Source organism: Cheilinus undulatus, linkage group 8 (genome assembly GCF_018320785.1).
Source record: "Cheilinus undulatus linkage group 8, ASM1832078v1, whole genome shotgun sequence".
Taxonomy (NCBI): Eukaryota; Metazoa; Chordata; class Actinopteri; order Labriformes; family Labridae; genus Cheilinus; species Cheilinus undulatus.
Window position 1 is genome coordinate 54,371,127 of NC_054872.1, and position 21,781 is coordinate 54,392,907.

Genomic DNA, 21,781 nt, shown 5'->3' on the forward strand with positions numbered 1-21,781 from the left:
TCTGGGTCTACCAGGGTCCAGTCTCTGGGTTTATCAGGGTCAGTCTCTGGGTCTACCAGGGTCCAGGCTCTGGGTCTACTAGGGTCCAGTCTCTGGGTTAATCAGGGTCCAGTCTCTGGGTCTACCAGGGTCCATTCTCTGGGTTTTTCAGGGTCCAGTCTCTGGGTCTATCAGGGTCCAGTCTCTGGGTTTTTCAGGGTCCAGTCTCTGGGTCTATCAGGGTCCAGTCTCTGGGTTTATCAGGGTCCAGTCTCTGGGTCTATCAGGGTCCAGTCTCTGGGTCTACCAGGGTCCAGTCTCTGGGTCTACTAGGGTCCAGTCTCTGGGTTAATCAGGGTCCAGTCTCTGGGTCTACCAGGGTCCAGTCTCTGGGTTAATCAGGGTCCAGTCTCTGGGTCTATCAGGGTCCATTCTCTGGGTTTTTCAGGGTCCAGTCTCTGGGTCTACCAGGGTCCAGGCTCTGGGTCTACTAGGGTCCAGTCTCTGGGTTAATCAGGGTCCAGTCTCTGGGTCTATCAGGGTCCATTCTCTGGGTTTTTCAGGGTCCAGTCTCTGGGTCTATCAGGGTCCAGTCTCTGGGTTTTTCAGGGTCCAGTCTCTGGGTCTATCAGGGTCCAGTCTCTGGGTTTATCAGGGTCCAGTCTCTGGGTCTATCAGGGTCCAGTCTCTGGGTCTACCAGGGTCCAGGCTCTGGGTCTACTAGGGTCCAGTCTCTGGGTTAATCAGGGTCCAGTCTCTGGGTCTACCAGGGTCCAGTCTCTGGGTTAATCAGGGTCCAGTCTCTGGGTTTATCAGGGTCCAGTCTCTGGGTTAATCAGGGTCCAGTCTCTGGGTTTATCAGGGTCCAGTCTCTGGGTTAATCAGGGTCCAGTCTCTGGGTTTATCAGGGTCCAGTCTCTGGGTTAATCAGGGTCCAGTCTCTGGGTCTACCAGGGTCCAGTCTCTGGGTTAATCAGGGTCCAGTCTCTGGGTTAATCAGGGTCCAGTCTCTGGGTTTGTCAGGGTCCAGTCTCTGGGTTAATCAGGGTCCAGTCTCTGGGTTTATCAGGGTCCAGTCTCTGGGTCTATCAGGGTCCAGTCTCTGGGTTTTTCAGGGTCCAGTCTCTGGGTCTATCAGGGTCCAGTCTCTGAAGGAGAGGAATGAGGAACAAACTCTGGTTGCTCATCCAGGTGATGCTGACTGAGCTAGCACTGAAGATGAAGCTCTAGATCGTGGTCTGCTGCTGACATGGTGATGGAGGAAGGAGTCAGGGGCTTGTTTTACCTTGGACCCCTTGCTGTTTCTCCTCAGGTCTGCTATCTGAGAAGAGTTTGGTTCCTTTTCACACCTCGGTGTGCTGTGCTGAAAGGACTACGTGTAGATGAGTCCCTCTGCTTTGGTGTCTTTGTCTCATAAACCTTCCACGGCTCAGACCTCTTCCTGCATGTCTGCAGAGTGTCTGCATGACTCCAGCATTAACAGGAGTAAACCTGCACAGGTCATGTGAGGCAGGAGAGTTATCTTCATATTTGTTCACTCATCCCTGCTGATTCTGTGTTCCTGCATTGAGCTGACTTTGTTCCCTGATATAATTTTGCTGAATTGGCTGTGACCCAGAGAGAAAACACAGATCTATTTCTACATCTGGTTTATTCCAAGCAGACGTTAATGAGGAGAAACAGGACTAATGAAGCATGTTGGCCCTCCTTAGAAACGGCTGGAACATCTGAGAGTAAGAGAGTGATCAGAGAGTTAAAGACAAGGCCTCAGGAGAAGTCTGTCCCTAAAATGTGGTTTTGTGTATGTGGGACCTGAAAAGAACCACTCACTAGATCAGTGGTGAAGGGACCGATGCTGGACCCCCACATTACCAGAAAGACCCCCAGTAACGGTCCAAACCCGGCTGTAATCATGTGTTTCCGTGTTTCTCAGTGCACCGTGTGGGACTGGGACTCCAACGGGAAACACGACTACATCGGAGAGTTCGAGGCTACGTTCAAGGAGATGAAGGGAGCCATCGATGGACGGCAGGTCAGTGACTCTGATTTTCTGCTGAAACCCTCGACAAAACTCATCTGTGGGCTTTTCAGAGATTTTAAAGCTCATATATTACACGTTTCCAGGCTTTTCTAACAAAAATATGTTTGCATGTATTTAATAGTTCAGACACAGACCTGCAGGAATGAACGCACTGAAGAGACCAGCGGACTTCATAAGACCTTTAAATAAAACACGTTGGATTTTAGTTTGGCGCTGCAGAGCCTCACGCTCCAGAGACACTTTATGTTTTTTCACATTTAACCCTTTAAAACCTACCATTGTGCAAGTCTCTTACATTTTTACACACTGTGGTGCAACCTTTGGAGTATTTTTATTTTCTTTACATCAATATAACCCTTATATCCCAAGTTTTAATAATAGGTATGGACTTATGTCTTAACTACTGCAACAAATTGCTTAAAAGTGCAATAAACCTAAAAAAAAAAAAAAAAAAAGGAAATTGTTTTTGTTTTTTCCACAAATATTTTAAAATACAGAAATTGCACAGCTGTATCCCTCAAATTTTTAAATGTAAAAAAGTTGCACAATATCCTTTGGAACCACAGGAAATGTATCTGGAGTCTGGACATAAGTTGCTTTTTGAGATACAGTCAGTTTTGTAACCTGTACAGACTCCAGATGAGTAGTTGGACTCTTCATCCAACGCTGTAATTAATTCCAAAGCTTCACGCCAGCTCTAAAACCGTTTGGCACGACCAGGTTTTTGTGGCTCCATAACTACACATGTGTGGAAGTGTGTCAGAGGTGTGTGTGATGGGTGTCTGGTGTGTGTGGGTTGTGTGTCTGAGTGTTTTTGTAAAAAAGTAGAAGTGAAACAAGAGTGAGGGCGAGTATGTGTGCAGGCTAAGTTCTTCGGTGTATTCCGTGAACAAAACTACAACTCCCTGGACAATACACCACTTCCTGTTGTTGAGGGGGGAAGCCAATCAGGTGGGGACACGTAAGAATCATGTGAAAGGTCACGCCCACAACATGATGATGTTTATTTCAACGTAGGAAGTGCTGCAAATACCCGTGGTCTCCTTTGTAAAGATTTTTGTTGTGTGCGCTTTATCGTGTATTTTAACAAACCCATCGCTGCAACCATAAAGCGCTCTGAAACATGGAGAATGAGTGAAAGGTTGGTGTAACTCCCCAGACTTTATATGTAACAAGAATGAGCGATCTGTCTCATCAGGTTTTAAATCTACCGCCAATCAAAAATGAACATGCTAATCATAGCGCCGGTGCTATGCTGGCTTGTACTGGGTTAAAGATGAGACTCCTGATCCGGGCCAGACAGCCTGACCTTTGACCCCGCTCACAGAGCTAAGCCTCTTATCCAGCATTGATCCAGATAACACTCCAGAATGGTTCTTTAAACTCCAGAGAGAGGGAGGCAGAGTGATTCCTGGTTGGTAAACGTGCACACAAACGCTGTCCTCAGAAACAGCAGCATCCATGGCATCTGCTGGTGTTGGTCCACTGGGTTTTATCAGGTCAAAGGTCAACGCAGCCATCTACCAGGACATTTCAGAGACCTTCATGCTTCCTTCTGCTGACAAGCACCATGGAGATGCTGATTTCATTTTCCAGCAGGACTTGGCCCCTGCCCACACTGCCAAAGGTACAAAAGCTGCTTCAGTGACCATGGTGTTACTGTGACTCTGACCTCTGACCCCATAGAGGATCTATGGAGGATGAGAGACACCAGACCCAACAATGCAGATGACCTGAAGGCCGCTATCAAAGCAACCTGGGCTTCATTACACCTGAGCAGTGCCACAGGCTGATCGCCTCCATGCCACGACGCATTGATGCAGTAATTCATGCAGAAGGAGGTCAGACCAAGTACTGATACATAGAAATGAACAGACTTTTCAGAAGCCTGACATTTCTGTTTAAAACATCCTTTTTTTAGTGTAATTTTCTCATTTTTCAGACCCTGAATTTTAGGTTTTCTTATCTGTTAGCCATAATCATCAACATTTCAAGAAATAAAGGCTGAAATACTTCACTCTATGTGTAATGAGTCTATATAATATATGGGTTTACCTCTCAGAAAAGAGGGACAAAAATATTGAACATTTTCATGATATTCTAATGTTTTGTGATGTACCTGTAGATGACTAAAACCAGCCCTCACACCTGCAGCTCTCTGACACATCGCTCTGCCCGCCTCATGCTGGAGCTGTGGTTTCCTGTTTCTGCTCTTTGACAGGATTTACTACCAGCAGAACAGTAAAGATCAAATAAAACACGTTTGGATGGGTTTCTCTACGTTAGTGTTGAGATATAGTAGATATAGTATCTCCTCATGTGATCCGAGTGTGTTTGGCTCGCTGATGATGACGTATATCAGAATAATCATCATATTATCATAAGACTTAGTTTACATTTGGTAAAGCCTGTCTTTGTTTGGATAACAGATTTATTGAACTTCCTGTATTTAAAGCTCAACAGCCTCAGGTCAGCAGCCCCTGACTCCTACAGGAGTAAAGTAGAGGTGTAGACTAGTCTTAGCATTTCTCTCTAACACAGATATTCTAATGTTTTGTGACTGTACCTGTAGATGACTAATCTCTCCTGACACCTGCAGGCTGACACATCCTCTCACTGTGACACTAAGTCCTGTGGTTTCCTCTTTTCAGCTGCTCAATTTACAGGATTTACTGACCAGCAGAACAGTAAAGATCAGAGGAGAGGAGGAGAGGAGAGGAGGAGAGGAGAGGAGAGGAGGAGAGGAAAGAGGAGAGGAGGAGAGGAAAGAGGAGTGAGGAGAGGAGAGGAGGAGATATCAGAATAATCATCATATTATCATAAGACTTAGGAGAGGAGATTTGGAAAGAGGAGGAGAGGATAACAGATTTATTGAGGACAGTGAAGAGGAGATGACAGGAGAGGAACTTATAAGAGGATAGTTAAAAGAAGGAACAAAGGAGGAGAGAGAGGAGCTCAACAGAGGTCAGGAGGATACAGGAGTAAAGTAGAGGTGAGACTAGAGGAGGAACACAGAGAGGAGGAGAGGAGGAGAGAGGAGAGGAAAGAAGAGAGTGAGGAGAGGAGAGGAGAGGTCACTGTGACACTAAGGAGCTGCACAATCAATTTACCAGATCACTGACACAAGGAGAGGAGAGGACAGAGGAGAGGAGAGGAGGATAGGAGTGGAGGAGAGGAGAGGAGAGGAGGAGAGGAAAGAGGAGAGGAGGAGAGGAAAGAGGAGAGGAGAGGAGAGGAGGAGAGGACAGAGGAGAGGAGGAGAGGAAAGAGGAGAGGAGGAGAGAGGAGAGGAGGAGAGGAGGAGAGGAGAGGAAAGGAGAGGAGGAGAGGAGGAGAGAGGAGGAGAGGAGAGGAGAGGAGGAGAGGAAAGAGGAGAGGAGGAGAGGAAAGAGGAGAGGAGGAGAGAGGAGGAGAGGAGAGGAGGAGAGGAGAGGAGAGGAGGAGAGGAGGAGAGGAGAGGAGGAGAGAGGAGAGGAGGAGAGGAGGAGAGGAGGAAAGAAGGAGAGGAAAGAGGAGAGGTGGAGAGGAGGAGAGAGGAAGTGAGAGGAGAAGAGAGGGGAGGAGAGAGAAGGAGAGTGGGGAGGAGAGGGGAGGAAAGAGGAGGAGAGAGGGGAGGAGAGAGTAGGAGAGAGGAGGAGAGAGAGGAGGAGAGAGAGGAGGAGAGAGGGGAGGAGAGAGGAGGAGAGAGGAGGAGAGAGGAGAGGAGGAGAGAGGAGAGGAGGAGGGGAGAGAGAGCAGAGGAGAGGAGGAGAGGAGGAGAGGAGGAGAGGAGGAGAGAGAGGAGGAGAGAGGGGAGGAGAGGAGGAGAGGAGGAGAGGAGAGGAGGAGTGAGGAGAGGAGGAGAGGAGGAGAGGAGGAAAGGAGGAAAGGAGGAAAGAAGGAGAGGAGGAGAGGAGGAGAGAGGAGGAGAGGAGAGGAGAGGAGGAGAGCAGAGGAGGAGAGGAGAGGAGAGGAGGAACGAAGGAGAGCAGAGGCGAGGAGGAAAGGAGGCGAGGAGGAGGAGAGGAGGAGAGGAGAGGAGGAGAGAGGAGAGGAGGAGAGAGGAGGGGAGAGGAGGAGAGGAGAGGAGAGTAGGAGAGAGGAGAGGAGGAGAGAGGAGGGGAGAGGAGGAGAGAGGAGAGGAGGAGAGAGGAGGGGAGAGGAGGAGAGCAGAGGAGAGGAGGAGAGGAGGAGAGGAGAGGAGAGGAGGAGAGCAGAGGAGGAGAGGAGAGGAGAGGAGGAGAGGAGGAGAGGAGAGGAGGAGAGAGGAGAGGAGGAGAGGAGGAGAGGAGGAAAGGAGGAAAGGAGGAAAGAAGGAGAGGAGGAGAGGAGGAGAGAGGAGGAGAGGAGGAGAGGAGGAGAGGAGGAGAGGAGGATGAGCGGCGAGCAACGAGGAGAGCAGGAGAGGCGGAGAGAGGAGGAGAGGAGAGGAGAGGAGGAGAGGAGGAGAGGAAAGAGGAGAGGAGGAGAGGAGGAGAGGAGGAGAGGAAAGAGGAGAGGAGGAGAGGAGGAGAGAGGAGGAGAGGAGAGGAGAGGAGGAGAGGAGGAGAGGAAAGAGGAGAGGAGGAAAGAAGGAGAGCAGAGGAGAGGAGAGGAGGAGAGGAAAGAGGAGAGGCGAGGAGAGGAGGAGAGGAGGGGTGAGGAGAGGAGGAGGAAAGAGGAGAGGAGGAGAGGAGGAGAGAGGAGGGAGAGGAGAGGAGGAGAGGAGAGGAGAGGAGGAGAGGAGGAGAGGAGGGGAGGAGAGGAGGAAAGAAGGAGAGGAGAGGAGAGGAGGAGAGCAGAGGAGAGGAGGAGAGGAGAGGAGGAGAGGAGGGGTGAGGAGGAGAGGAGAGGAGAGGAGAGGAGGAGAGAGGAGGAGAGGAAAGAGGAGAGGAGAGGAGAGGAGAGGAGAGGAGGAGAGGAAAGAGAAGAGGAGAGGAGAGGAGAGGAGGAGAGGAGAGGAGGAGAGGAGGAGAGAGGAGAGGAGAGGAGGAGAGAAGAGGAGAGGAGTAGTGGAGAGGAGGAGAGGAGAGGAGAGGAAAGGAGAGGAGGAGAGGAGAGGAGGAGAGGAGGAGAGGAAAGAGGAGAGGAGGAGGAGAGGAGGAGAGGAAAGAGCAGACGAGGAAAGAAGGAGAGCAGAGGAGAGGAGAGGAGAGGAGGAGAGGAGGGGTGAGGAGAGGAGAGGAGGAGGAAAGAGGAGAGGAGGAGAGGAGGAGAGGAGGAGAGAGGAGGGGAGAAGAGAGGAGGAGAGGAGAGGAGAGGAGGAGAGGAGGGGAGGAAAGGAGGAAAAAGGAGAGGAGAGGAGAGGAGGAGAGCAGAGGAGAGGAGGAGAGGAGAGGAGGAGAGGAGGAGAGGAAAGAGGAGAGGAGAGGAGAGGAGAGGAGGAGAGGAAAGAGAAGAGGAGAGGAGAGAGGAGAGGAGAGGAGGAGAGGAGAGGAGAGGAGGAGAGGAGAGGAAAGAGGAGAGGAGAGGAGGAGAGCAGCAGAGAGGAGGAGAGGAGGAGAGGAAAGAGGAGAGGAGGAAAGAAGGAGAGCAGAGGAGAGGAGGAAAGGAGGAGAGGAGAGGAGAGGAGGAGAGGAGAGGAGGAGAGGAGGAGAGAGGAGGGGAGAGGAGGAGAGCAGAGGAGAGGAGGAGAGGAGGAGAGGAGGACAGGACGGGGAGAGGAGGGGAGAGGAGGAGAGCAGAGGAGAGGAGGAGAGGAGGAGAGGAGGGGAGAGGAGGAGAGCAGAGGAGAGGAGGAGAGGAAAGAGGAGAGGAGAGGAGAGGAGGAGAGGAGGAGAGAGGAGGAGAGGAGAGGAGAGGAGAGGAGAGGAGAGGAGAGGAGGAGAGGAAAGAGGAGAGGAGAGGAGAGGAGGAGAGGACAGAGGAGAGGAGGAGAGGAGGAGAGAGGAGGAGAGGAGAGGAAAGGAGAGGAGGAGAGGAGGAGAGAGGAGGAGAGGAGAGGAGAGGAGGAGAGGAAAGAGGAGAGGAGGAGAGAGGAGGAGAGGAGGAGAGAGGAGGAGAGGATAGAGGAGAGGAGGAGAGGAGGAGAGAGGAGGAGAGAAGAGGAGAGGAGGAGAGGAGGAGAGGAGGAGGAGAGGAGAGGAGAGGAGGAGAGGAAAGAGGAGAGGCGAGGAGAGGAGGAGAGGAGGAGAGAGGAGGAGAGGAGATGAGAGGAGGAGAGGAAAGAGGAGAGGAGGAGAGGAGGAGAGAGGAGGAGAGGAAAGAAGAGAGGAGGAGAGGAAAGAGGAGAGGAGGAGAGGAGGAGAGGAGGAGAAAGGAGGAGAGGAGAGGAGAGGAGGAGAGGAGGAGAGGAAAGAGGAGAGGAGGAAAGAAGGAGAGCAGAGGAGAGGAGGAAAGGAGGAGAGGAGAGGAGAGGAGAGGAGAGGAGGAGAGGAGGGGTGAGGAGAGGAGGAGGAAAGAGGAGAGGAGGAGAGGAGGAGAGGAGGAGAGAGGAGGGAAGAGGAGAGGAGGAGAGGAGAGGAGAGGAGGAGAGGAGGAGAGGAGGGGAGGAGAGGAGGAACGACGGAGAGGAGAGGAGAGGAGTTGAGGAGAGGAGAGGAGGTGTGGAGAGGAGGAGAGGAGGAGAGGAGAGGAGAGGAGAGGAGGAGAGGAGGAGAGGAAAGAGGAGAGGAGAGGAGAGGAGAGGAGAGGAGGAGAGGAAAGAGAAGAGGAGAGGAGAGGAGAGGAGAGGAGGAGAGGAGGAGAGAGGAGGAGAGGAGGAGAGAGGAGGAGAGGAGGAGAGGAACGAGGAGAGGAGGAGAGGAGAGGAGGAAAGGAGAGGAGAGGAGAGAAGGAGAGGAGGAGAGGAAAGAGGAGAGGAGAGGAGAGGAGGAGAGGACAGAGGAGAGGAGGAGAGGAGGAGAGAGGAGGAGAGGAGGAGAGGAAAGAGGAGAGGAGGAAAGAAGGAGAGCAGAGGAGAGGAGGAGAGGAGGAGAGGAGGGGAGGAGAGGAGGAAAGGAGGAGAGGAGAGCAGAGGAGAGGAGAGGAGGAGAGGAGGGGTGAGGAGAGGAGAGGAGGAGAGGAGGGGTGTGGAGAGGAGGAGGAAAGAGGAGAGGAGGAGAGGAGGGGAGAGGAGGGGAGAGGAGAGGAGGAGAGGAGAGGAGAGGAGGAGAGGAGGAGAGGAGGGGAGGAGAGGAGGAAAGAAGGAGAGGAGAGGAGAGGAGGAGAGCAGAGGAGAGGAGGAGAGGAGAGGAGGAGAGGAGGAGAGGAAAGAGGAGAGGAGAGGAGAGGAGAGGAGGAGAGGAACGAGAAGAGGATAGGAGAGGAGTGGAGACGAGGAGACGAAAGAGCAGAGGAGGAGAGGAGAGGAGGAGAGGAAAGAGGAGAGGAGAGGAGAGGAGAGGAGGAGAGGAAAGAGAAGAGGAGAGGAGAGGAGGAGAGGAGAGGAGGAGAGGAGGAGAGGAGGAGAGAGAGGAGAAGAGAGGAGGAGAGAGGAGGAGAGAGGAAGAGAGAGGAGGAGAGAGGAAGAGAGAGGAGGAGAGAGTGGAGGAGCAGAGAGGAGGAGAGAGGAGGAGAGAGGAGGAGAGAGTACGAGAGAGGAGGAGAGAGGAGGAGAGAGGAAGAGAGAGGAGGAGAGAGGGGAGGAGAGGAGGAGAGGACAGAGTAGAGGAGAGGAGAGGAGGAGAGGAGAGGAGAGGAGGAGAGGAAAGAGGAGAGGAGGAGAGGAAAGAGGAGAGCAGAGGAGAGGAGGAGAGGAGAGGAGGAGAGGAGAGGAGAGGAGGAGAGGAGGAGAGGAGAGGAGAGGAGATAGGAGGAGAGGAGAGGAGAGGAGATAGGAGGAGAGGAGAGGAGATAGGAGGAGAGGAGAGGAGAGGAGATAGGAGGAGAGGAGAGGAGAGGAGAGGAGATAGGAGGAGAGGAGATAGGAGGAGAGGAGAGGAGAGGTGATAGGAGGAGAGGAGAGGAGAGGAGAGGAGGAGAGGAGGAGAGGAGGAAAGGAGGAAAGAAGGAGAGGAGGAGAGGAGGAGAGGAGGAGAGAGGAGGTGAGGAGAGGAACGGAGAGGAGGAGAGGAGGCGAGAGGAGGAGAGGAGAGGAGGAGGAGAGGACAGAGGAGAGGAGGAGAGGAGGAGAGAGGAGGAGAGGAGGAGAGGAATGAGGAGAGGAGGAAAGAAGGAGAGCAGAGGAGAGGAGGAAAGGAGGAGAGGAGAGGAGAGGAGGAGAGAGGAGAGGAGAGCAGAGGAGAGGAGAGGAGGAGAGGAGGGGAGAGGAGAGGAGAGGAGGAGAGGAGGGGTGAGGAGAGGAGGAGGAAAGAGGAGAGGAGGAGAGGAGGAGAGGAGGAGAGAGGAGGAGAGGAGAGGAGGTGGGGAGAGAGGGGAGGAGAGGAGGAGAGAGGAGAGGAGGAGTGGAGGAGAGGAGGAAAGAAGGAGAGGAGAGGAGAGGAGGAGAGCAGAGGAGAGGAGGAGAGGAGAGGAGGAGAGGAGTAGAGGAAAGAGGAGAGGAGAGGAGAGGAGAGGAGGAGAGGAAAGAGACGAGGAGAGGAGTGGAGAGGAGTGGAGGAGAGGAAAGAGGAGAGGAGGAGAGGAGAGGAGGAGAGGAAAGAGGAGAGGAGAGGAGAGGAGAGGAGGAGAGGAAAGAGAAGAGGAGAGGAGAGGAGGAGAGGAGTGGAGGCGAGGAGGAAAGGAGGAGAGGAGAGGAGAGGAGGAGAGGAGGAGAGGAGAGGAGGAGAGGAGGAGAGAGGAGGAGAGGAGGAGAGGAATGAGGAGAGGATTAAAGAAGGAGAGCAGAGGAGAGGAGGAAAGGAGGAGAGGAGAGGAGAGGAGAGGAGGAGAGGAGGGGTGAGGAGAGGAGGAGGAAAGAGGAGAGGAGGAGAGGAGGCGAGGAGGGGAGAGGCGGGGAGAGGAGAGGAGGAGAGGAGAGGAGTGGAGGAGAGGAGGGGAGGAGAGGAGGAAAGAAGGAGAGGAGAGGAGAGGAGGAGAGCAGAGGAGAGGAGGAGAGGAGAGGAGGAGAGGAGGAGAGGAAAGAGGAGAGGAGGGGAGAGGAGAGGAGGAGAGGAAAGAGAAGAGGAGAGGAGAGGAGAGGAGAGGAGGAGAGGAAAGAGGAGAGGAGGAGAGGAGAGGAGGAGAGGAAAGAGGAGAGGAGAGGAGGAGAGCAGAGGAGAGGAGGAGAGAGGAGGGGAGAGGAGGAGAGCAGAGGAGAGGCGGAGAGGAGGAGAGAGGAGGGGAGAAGAGAGGAGAGGAGGAGAGGAGGAGAGGAGGAGAGGAGAGGAGGAGAGGAGAGGAGGAGAGGAGAGGAGAGGAGGAGAGGAAAGAGGAGAGGAGGAGAGGAGGAGAGGAGGAGAGGAGGAAAGAAGGAGAGGAGGAGAGAGGAGGAGAGGATAGGAGGAGAGAAGAGGAAAGAGGAGAGGAGGAGAGGAGGAGAGAGGAGGGAGAGGAGGAGAGCAGAGGAGAGGAGGAGATGAGGAGAGGAGAAGAGGAGAGGAGGAGAGGAGGAGAGAGGAGGGGAGAGGAGGAGAGCAGAGGAGAGGAGGAGAGGAGGAGAGGAGGTGAGGGGAGGAGAGCAGAGGAGAGGAGGAGAGGAGGAGAGAGGAGGGGAGAGGAGAGGAGAGGAGGAGAGGAGGAGAGGAGGGAGGAGAGGAGGAGAGGAGGAAAGAAGGAGAGGAGAGGAGAGTAGGAGAGCAGAGGAGAGGAGAGGAGGAGAGGAGGAGAGGAGAGCAGAGGAGAGGAGAGGAGGAGAGGAGGGGAGGAAAGGAGAGGAGGAGAGCAGAGGAGAGGAGGAAAGGAGGAGAGGAGAGCAGAGGAGAGGAGAGGGAGAGGAGAGGAGGAGAGGAGGGGTGAGGAGAGGAGGAGGAAAGAGGAGAGGAGGAGAGGAGGAGAGGAGGAGAGAGGAGGGGAGAGGAGAGGAGGAGAGGAGAGGAGAGGAGGAGAGCAGAGGAGAGGAGGAAAGGAGGAGAGGAGAGCAGAGGAGAGGAGAGGAGGAGAGGAGGGGAGAGGAAAGGAGAGGAGGAGAGCAGAGGAGAGGAGGAAAGGAGGAGAGGAGAGCAGAGGAGAGGAGAGGAGGGGAGAGGAGAGGAGGAGAGGAGGAGAGGAGAGGAGAGGAGGGGAGAGGAGAGGAGATGTAAACGTACCCATTCATCTCCTCCACTGACACCACAGATAGAAAATATTATTCATTATCCAGGAACAGAGATAGCGGCTGAATCCATCTCACAGAACAGCATTTAAATCCAGAGAAAAGGCTAAGAGATGAAGTAGTCTAAGTAACCATGGTTACTACCATGACTACATGCTCCACCTCCTCCACCCCAGCCTCCTCCTTTATAGACTAAAGCTCCACCTCCTCCACCCCAGCCTCCTCCTTTATAGACTAAAGCTCCACCTCCTCCACCCCAGCCTCCTCCTTTAAAGACTAAAGCTCCACCTCCTCCACCCCAGCCTCCTCCTTTATAGACTAAAGCTCCACCTCCTCCACACCAGCCTCCTCCTTTATAGACTAAAGCTCCACCTCCTCCACCCCAGCCTCCTCCTTTATAGACTAAAGCTTCACCTCCTCCACCCCAGCCTCCTCCTTTATAGACTAAAGCTTCACCTCCTCCACCCCAGCCTCCTCCTTTATAGACTAAAGCTTCACCTCCTCCACCCCAGCCTCCTCCTTTATAGACTAAAGCACCACCTCCTCCACCCCAGCCTCCTCCTTTATAGACTAAAGCTTCACCTCCTCCACCCCAGCCTCCTCCTTTATAGACTAAAGCTCCACCTCCTCCACCCCAGCCTCCTCCTTTATAGACTAAAGCACCACCTCCTCCACCCCAGCCTCCTCCTTTATAGACTAAAGCACCACCTCCTCCACCCCAGCCTCCTCCTTTATAGACTAAAGCTCCACCTCCTCCACCCCAGCCTAAATCTTCCTCTTTTGTTGTGTTTTTCTTATAAAGATGTGGATTTTTCTTCTATCTCTTGTTAAGTCTGACGTTGTTGTTAATAGCAGGAGAATCTGAATAAGTTTTTCCTGTCCTGAACTACACTGTTGACCTCTGAACTTTGTTGGAACCACTCTGAACTTTGTTGGAACCAAACAAGGCGGTTTGAGGTGAAAGTGCTGTGCTAGCTTCTTCAGGAGAGCAACAACAAGCTGCTGACAAACGTCTCCCCTGCAGCTACAACCAGGCGCCGTGAAACTGAGCGGTACCGTTTGACTGGCGTTAGCTCCCCTTTAGCTACGTCTTTATTGTAGCTACAAAGCTCAGTTAGTGCTGATTCTGACCCTGGCAGGTCTGAGCAGAAAGGTCCCGTTCTCCGGCAGGCCCTGCGGCTCCAGGCTGCCAATTAGCGGCGTTAGCACCCTTTACGAAGCACACCTTTGGGGCAGGAGAGCTGGCGGCTTTATTTAGACGGACAGAGTAATTACTGCGGGCGCTGCTAATGAAGACGCAGCTGTCCAAGTGGAGAAGCTGTTGGATGGAGAAGAGACAACCGCTAATTAAAAAAGACCTCCCCAGACGTCCATTAGCGCCAAATGCTCAGGTACTGTGTTTCTCTGTGGTAACTCCCAGAAGGCGCCGACACACGGCGGAGAGCTCTAACAATGAGAGGAGGCTCGCTCAGCTGTCTCATTAAGCGTGACGAGGAGCTGATCAGATCCCTCTACAGTGTTCATGAACACATCCACCTGAGGAAGCGTGGCCCCAGGGGAAATGAAATCCAGCAGCCCAACAGCTTTATTTTGAAGGACAGGAAGTTATTGATCTGCTCACCTTTGGCTGTGGTCGTCACGCTCCTTCAGCATCCTGATGGCACAGAGAGATGAGACATGGTGGCCCTGAGGCTGTGAATTCATGATATTTCATGTGTGACTGTTTAAACACAGCTCTGAGCTAGGGATGGGCAGCAAACGCAATGTAAGACACACACCTGAAACCGAGACCAGGGTTTCCTACAGACCTCATTTAAGGCAGGGACCTGCTATCCCAGTTAAAGGCATAGAAACACTTGATTTACAAGACTATTTCTAAAAAAGCTGGGACGCTGGTAAGACAAACAAAAAGTAATGACTGTAAAATCTCATAAACTCATGTCTGATTCTCAGTAGAACAAAAACAGCAGATCAGAGTTAACCTGACATTTTAACATTTCAGGAAAATATCAGCTCATTCTGAATCTGATGGCAGCAACACGTGTCAAAAAAGTAGGGACAGGACCGTGTTTATAACTGTGTATCGTCCCCTCTCCTTTAACAACAGTCTGTAAACGTCTGGAAGTGAGGAGACCAGCTGACGGAGAGGAATGTTGTCCCATTCCTGCCAGATGTAGGATTCTAGCTGCTCAACAGTCCTGGGTCTTTCCTGGATTTTCCTTTTTCTGATGCTCCAAATGTTTTCTGTTGGTGAAAGGTCTGGACTGCAGGCAGACCAGTTCAGGACCCGGACTCTCCTCCTGTGAAGCCATGCTGTTGTGATGGATGTGGTCTGTGGTTTAGCATGGTCTTGCTGACAGAGACGTTGTCTGGATGGGAGCATATGCTGCTCTAAAAGCTCTCTCTACTGTTCAGCATTGATAGTTCCTCTCCAGATGTTAGAGCTGCCCACGCCATAAGCACTAATGCAACCCCAAACCATCAGAGATGCAGGCTTTAGACCTGAGCCAGGAGAACAAGCTGGATGCTCCAGATCCTCTTTAGTCCACAGGACACGGCATCAAGGTTTCCTCTGACCACAGAACAGTTTTCCATGATTCCTCTGACCACAGAACAGTTTTCCATGTTTCCTCAGTCCATGTTAAATGAGCTTTGGTCCAGAGAAGATGGACCAGGGTGTTTCTGGATCCTGTTCACATATGGCTTCTTCTCTCCATGATCAGCTTTAACTGTCATTGGTGGATGGCACGGCCAGCTGTGCTGACAGACGATGATTTCTGGAATGTTCCTGAGCGCTCAGATTGGTGGACCTCTGCCCATCGTTACTTCTGAGAGACTCTGCCTCTACTAAAATGCTCCTTTTATACCCAGTCATGTTTCTGACCTGTTGATCATTAACCCTTAGAGATCCGTGTTGCAGGCACATCCCGTTATAAATCACTTGGTAACGTTTAAACCGTAGGTCACAGGCGCTAACTTGTTTTTTCCCATGAAAGCTCTGTGTTGTGCCTTTCTAATCGTGTTCTTCATGCATTTGTAGCTCTTACAGAACATTTTCTAGTGAGCCTGGAACTTGGCTGACTTTCTGGAGTCTCTGAGGACAGAGTTGCCGTATACAACAATACGTGACACAGTTTATGAAAACGTTGATAACCTTAAGTCATAGAAACTTACTCTTTTGTTTCTCTGAAAGCTGACCATTTTGCCGTCGTTTGCTACCATCGATGTCTCCGTAGCCCTAAAGGGCGCCGTTGTAACTTTAGTGACTTTCGGTTTTGGGTCTTTGGAGATTAAATCCACAGCGTTACATCCCATAATAAGCATCTTCTTATCCTTCTGTAATCAATGCCATTTTTGTTGACATGCAATGCATTGTGGGAGTTGTAGTCCACCAGATTGAGTCTCTACTGCTCAGAGGAACGGCACAAATGAATCTAACTGCAAAAAAGCACATGAACTTTTTCTTTTTATATGTGTAGATATTTTAAAAACCGTCAGTCACAGAATGTTTATTTCTTCACTGTTTTGTCCCAAAGAGATGGAGAAGAAGTCTGTGCAGAGAAAATGCTTAGACACTATCGTTAACTGTTATCAATAAGAATCTGTGAGTTTCAAAGTCAAATTAGTTTTTTCTTTTGTCTTTAGAACGCTAAAGCTTTTTTTAATGCCAGTGACATCACTGTATTAAATATGTCCTTAAAGCCCAGGTTGACCTGAATAAAAGGATGTTTAGATGTGACTGAGCACCAGAGGGTTAATGTTTTATAAGCTTTTAAAGACAAAAGTCCAGACCACACATGATGGTGAAAACAGCTGTGAGCTCTAAGGGTTAACCTGGTTAGTGCTAAAATGCTCCTCCAGCAGTTTTTGGTTAGTAAGACTTTGTTTTCCAGTCTTCCCATCCCAACTTTTTTGAGATGTGTTGCTGCCATCAAATTTAAAATGAGCTCCTAATCGTCATGAATTAGTAAAATGTCTCAGATTAACATCTTCTTTGTTCTGTTAATCAAATATGAGTTAATGAGGTCTGACAATCATTCCCTTTAGGTTATTTACATCCTACACAGTGTCCCAACTTTTTTGGAATTGGCATTGTGTTCATCTTTACTATCCCATTTTAATAAACGCTTCAAAGCTGATGGATGGTCCAGATTCCACGTCTGTTGGTGGACAGATCCGTCTTTCACGGCTTCAGGCTGATTCCCTTTTCCTGGTCAGATAATGACTGGACCAATCAGCATCGTTAGAGGAGAAAGAGGCGGTACCTAGGGGCGTGGTTAAGTGAAATCAGAAAACGATCCGTGCAGGAGAAATGGCACACCTTGGGTGTGTAGGATGTGTGTTTTTGTTGCTGTGGGCCAGCAGGTTGTGATTTACTAGAACCAAAGTTCTGATGCTGAGACCTTTGTTAGAAAAATCCAGATGTATGCTGTGTCCCTTTAACTGAGCTGCTCCTGTCATGCCCCTCTGAGGACCCTGACCCTCACATGAGCGGTGTCAGGCTTGTCGGGGCTTCAGCTGGAGGCTTGGATCCCCGTTTGCGGTCACAGACACGGATTGAAAGAGTCCACGTCTTCTTCGCAGGAACATCAGCTCTGTTAGGTGACCAAACTTCAGCTGGCACTCACACAGTCAGACATTAACATTTAAATATCAGACGTATGTAAGGTCTGAAATCTTGTCTATGTTCTCCTGGGAGGATGTTTGTAAAAATCTCTGTGAAAAGCCTCTGATTGGCCGGCGCCTTGCTGCCATTTGAACTGAATGAACCAGGAGATGAAAGGTCTTTTTAGCCCTGCAGCTATGAGGCAGAGGAGCAGAGCTGTGTTACTCTTCTTCTTCTGAGGAAACAATAAGAGCAGCCCGCTGGGACGCCCCCCGCCTCCTCCGCCGTCTTCGACTGTTCAGGTTTATTTATCGTCCTCCTTTCTCCTCTGACAGCCTGCCCCCTGAGCGCTGGTACAGAAACAGAATCCCCCGAGCTGAAGCCTCCAGAGACTTTTCTTTCATTCATCCTCCACATTCCTCCACCCTCCATCCATCTCTGCAGACACAGATAGAGCCTGCACCCTGGGGTGTCACCTGGTCTCCTCACTTCCACCTAATGTAGGCCAGAGGATCCTCGGAGGCTTGTTTGGGCGGCTGAAGGACCATCTTTGACTCCGAGGGTTTGTGGTGAATACAGCTGTCTTACAAAGAACTCTCCTCTGTGAATTTAAAGCTGCTGCTCAAAGTCTGATCTTTTTTTCCTCAGATGGAGACCAGGATGATGTTTTTACCTCTGCACAGATTTAGGGAAAAGTCACAGCTATGAACTTCATTATCATAATGGACTTCTATGGATGTAGTTTGGGATTTTCACACAGTTATGTTGCTGTTTAATACAACATTAAAAAAAAGAACTTTGTATCAAAAACCCTCAATATATGAAATAAATTTAACATGACATGTTTAAAAAATATTACTGTGAGTTAAAGTGATTATTAGAGAGTTATGAAAACTGCTGAAGTGAATTTTCCCTCCATTCTTGGACCTTTAGTCGGAGCAGAGAGCGAGGGGAGATGGGAAAGAGATCAACACAATAACAGATGATCTAGAAGGAAAAGACTGAGATTTAAAATGACACAACTATACAACAGTGGATGGATGATGGATTGATGGATTGATGGATTGATGGATGGATGGATGGATGATGGATGGATGGATGATGATGGATGGATGATTGATGGATGATGTATGATGATAGATGGATGGATGGATGGATGATGGATGATGGATGGATGGATAATGGATGGATGATGATGGATGGATGATTGATGGATGATTGATGGATGATTGATGGATGATGGATGATGGATTGATGATGGATGATGGATGGATGATGGATGATGGATTGATGATTGATGGATTGATGGATGATGAATGGATGGATGGATGATGGATGGATGGATGGGTGATGGATGATGGATGGATGGATGATTGATGAATGATGGATTGATGATGGATGATGGATGGATGATGGATGGATGATGGATGGATGATGGATGATGGATGGATGGATGATGGATGATGGATGATGGATGGATGGATTGATGGATGGATGGATGGATGATGGATGGGTGATGGATGATGGATGGATGGATGATGGATGATGGGTGATGGATGATGGATGGATGGATGAATGGATGATGGATGATGATGGATGGATGATTTATGATGATGGAGGATGGATGGATGGATGGATGATTGATGGATGGATGATTGATGGATGATGGATGGATGATGATGGATGGATGATTGATGGATGATGGATGATGATGGATGGATGGATGGATGGATGATGGATGGATGATGGATGGATGATTGATGGATGATGGATGATGATGGATGGATGATGATGGATGAATGATTGATGGATGATGGATGATGATGATGGATGGATGGATGATGGATGGATGATTGATGGATGATGGATGATGGATGGATGGATGGATGGATGGATGATGGGTGGATGATGGATGGATGGATGATGATGGATGGATGGATGGATGGATGGATGGGTGATGGATGATGGATGACGGATGATGAATGATGGATGGATGATGGATGGGTGGATGATGGATGGATGGATGATGGATGATGAATGATGGATGGATGGATGGATGGATGGATGGGTGATGGATGATGGATGGATGGATGATGGATGGATGGATGCTGTGGTCCTGCAGAGCTGCTCCTGTAAACATGAAGCTCAGACTCAGCTCTGATGTTCATCTGATCCGTCTGTGACTGACTTATCATCTCATAGATCATCTCCACCTGCACAGGACAAACTGATTAACTCCGAAGGCTTTTATTGTGAAATGACCAGAACAGGTGATTGGACACGGCTGCTACGGGTCATCTCTGTCATCAGGATCATCACGACTCCTCTGGCGCAGATTTTCACTGGGAAACAAACAGGCACAAATCCCCGAGCTGCTTCTATTGTTACAGGAGATAACGAGCAGTCAGAGCGCCGTAATGTTGTGTAATACTATACATACAATACACACACACCACACAGTATACACACAATAGGTAGACACAGAGGACGGATAATTAGCAGGGGTGGATGATGATTAGTTCTCTGCTTAAAGGAGGTTTCGTCGTCTCACTTCAGAGTTTATCTGACATATTTGGTCTGGAAAACATTCTTAATATGAGAGAATATTATGGATAATATAAGACCAAATATATGATACAATTAAACATACACTATATTGCCAAAAGTATTGACTCACCCATCCTAATAATGTAAATCAGGTGTTCCAATCACTTCCATGTCCACAGGTGTATAAAATCATCACCTAGGCATGCAGACTGTTTCTACAAACATTAGTGAAAGAATGGCTCGCTCTCAGGAGCTCAGTGAATTCCAGCGTGGTACTGTGATAGGATGCCACCTGGGCAACAAGTCCAGTGGTGAAATTTCCTGGCTCTTAAATATTCCACAGTCAACTGTCAGTGGTATTAGAACAAAGTGGAAGCCACTGGGAACCACAGCAACTCAGCCACCAAGTGGTAGGCCACGTAAAATGATGGAGCGGGGTCAGAGGATGCTGAGGTCATAGTGACCAGAGGTAGCCAACTTTCTGCAGAGTCAATGGCTACAGACCTCCAAACTTCATGTGGCCTTCAGATTAGCTCAAGAACAGTGGTAGAGAGCTTCATGAATGGGTTTCCATGGTAACAGCTGCATCCAAGCCATACATCACCAAGTCCAATGCAAAGTGGGGGATGCAGTGGTGTAAAGCACGCCGCCACTGGACTCAAGAGCAGTGGAGACGCCTTCTCTGGAGTGACCAATCACGCTTCTCCATCTGGCAGTCTGATGGACCAGTCTGGGTTTGGTGGTTGCCAGGAGAACGGTACTTGTCTGACTGCATTGTGCCAAGTGTAAAGTTTGGTGGAGGGGGGATTATGGTGTGGGCTTGTTCTTCAGGAGCTGGGCTTGGCCCCTTAGTTCCAGTCAAAGGAACTCTGAATGCTTCAGCATACCAAGAGATTCTGGACAATTCCATGCTCCCAACTTTGTGGGAACAGTTTGGGGATGGCCCCTTCCTGTTCCAACATGACTGTGCACCAGTGCACAAAGCAAGGTCCATAAAGACATGGAGGAGAGAGTTTGGTGTGGATCAACCTGACTGGCCTGCACAGAGTCCTGACCTCAACCCCATAGAACACCTTTGGGATGAATTAGAGCGGAGACTGAGAGCCAGGCCTTCTGGTCCAACATCAGTGTGTGACCTCACTAATGTGCTTCAGGAAGAATGGTCAGAAATTCCCATAAACACACTCCTAAACCTCGTGGAAAGCCTTCCCAGAAGAGTTGAAGCTGTTCTAGCTGCAAAGGGTGGACCCACGTCAGATTAAACCCTCTGGATTAAGAATGGGATGGCACTGAAGTTCATATGAGAGTCAAGGCAGGTGAGCCAATACTTTTGGCAATATAGTGTATGTTAAATATGATGACTGAAGAATATGTCCACAGAAATACAGGATTTTCTTCACAGTAAGTTTTTAATTCCTCCTCTTGGAAGCTGCAACTTTTCAGTGCCAGGTTTCTACGGAAGCCCAAAAGAGACAAACATCAACATTCATCCGGAGAGGACCGTTCTCATTTCTTCATTTTCTAAAAGATTTTTTCATGGGCACCGTGTGACGTAAAAACGCAACAATAACACGTGATGGGCAAATCTCATAAACCCAAATCTGATTCACAGCAGAACAGAAACAACATTAAAGAAGCTGAAACTGAGACATTTCAACATTTCATAAAGATATGAGCTCATTTTGTTTCTGATAGCAGCAACACATCTCAAAAAAGTAGGGACAGGGCAACAAAAGGCTGGAAAAGTAAGTGGTACTGATGAAAAACAGCTGGAGGAACATTTAGAGGCTGATTAGCTTAATTATCAGCAGGTCAGTCACATGACTGGGTATAAAAGGAGCATTTTAGAGAGGCAGAGTCTCTCAGAAGTAAAGATGGTCTAAACATGGTGGATTTTAGCCCAGAGAGCCTCCTGACAGTATCTGAGGTCAAATGAACTACCAGCATGAGTAACCGGATCAGATCAGTGATTGGTGGGTGAGCAGATAAATGATGGCGGAGGCGGGGCTTTGACCACACTGAGCTGTCTGACAGTTCTAGTAAAGCAGTAAGAGGCCATGCATATTTTATTTAGAGGGATACGGTGCCTGAAAAATGTCTTCTGACACTCTCATCGGTCTAACAGTCGCTGGTTTTCATTCAGTAATTCAGGGACGGTTGTAAAAATTCACTCCTAAACTTGTTGAAAAATACCTCTGAGAGACACAATCTAAGTGGTGAAGAGAGGCACAAACAGCTTGAAGTAGCAATAAAAATAGGTTAAAGGTGGCAAAAATGAGTGAAAAGGGGCAAGAATGGGGAAACCACATGGAAAAATAGTCAGAAAGTAGCAAAAAAGGGTGAGAAGTGGCAAAAAATGAGTGAAAAGGGCAAAAACAGTTTCCCTCTTTTAAGGTTTTCTTTGGGAATAAATTAGAAAATTAAGACAAAAAGAGCCACAAATGGTCATAGAAGAGCCACAGGTTGAGTAACCCTGCTCTGAGGCAGACTTTTAGGATGGCTGTTAGAACCGGCTTCACTTCTGCCGTTCACCTGTCCACAATCATATTCATGCACCACTGAACTACCAAAGGAGTGATTGTATTGGTCATGTGGTCTG

General features: G+C 49.8%; 1 protein-coding gene across 2 annotated transcripts in view; it reads left to right on the forward strand.

Moving 5' to 3' along the window:
• Positions 1 to 21,781, forward strand: part of cpne4a (copine IVa) — a 128,544-nt gene that overhangs the window by 80,825 nt on the left and 25,938 nt on the right. For both annotated transcript variants that reach the window (XM_041794477.1, XM_041794478.1), the window contains one exon: positions 1,913 to 2,011. In XM_041794477.1, the coding sequence (XP_041650411.1) occupies positions 1,913 to 2,011 (99 nt within the window). The remainder of the gene's footprint in view (positions 1 to 1,912; positions 2,012 to 21,781) is intronic.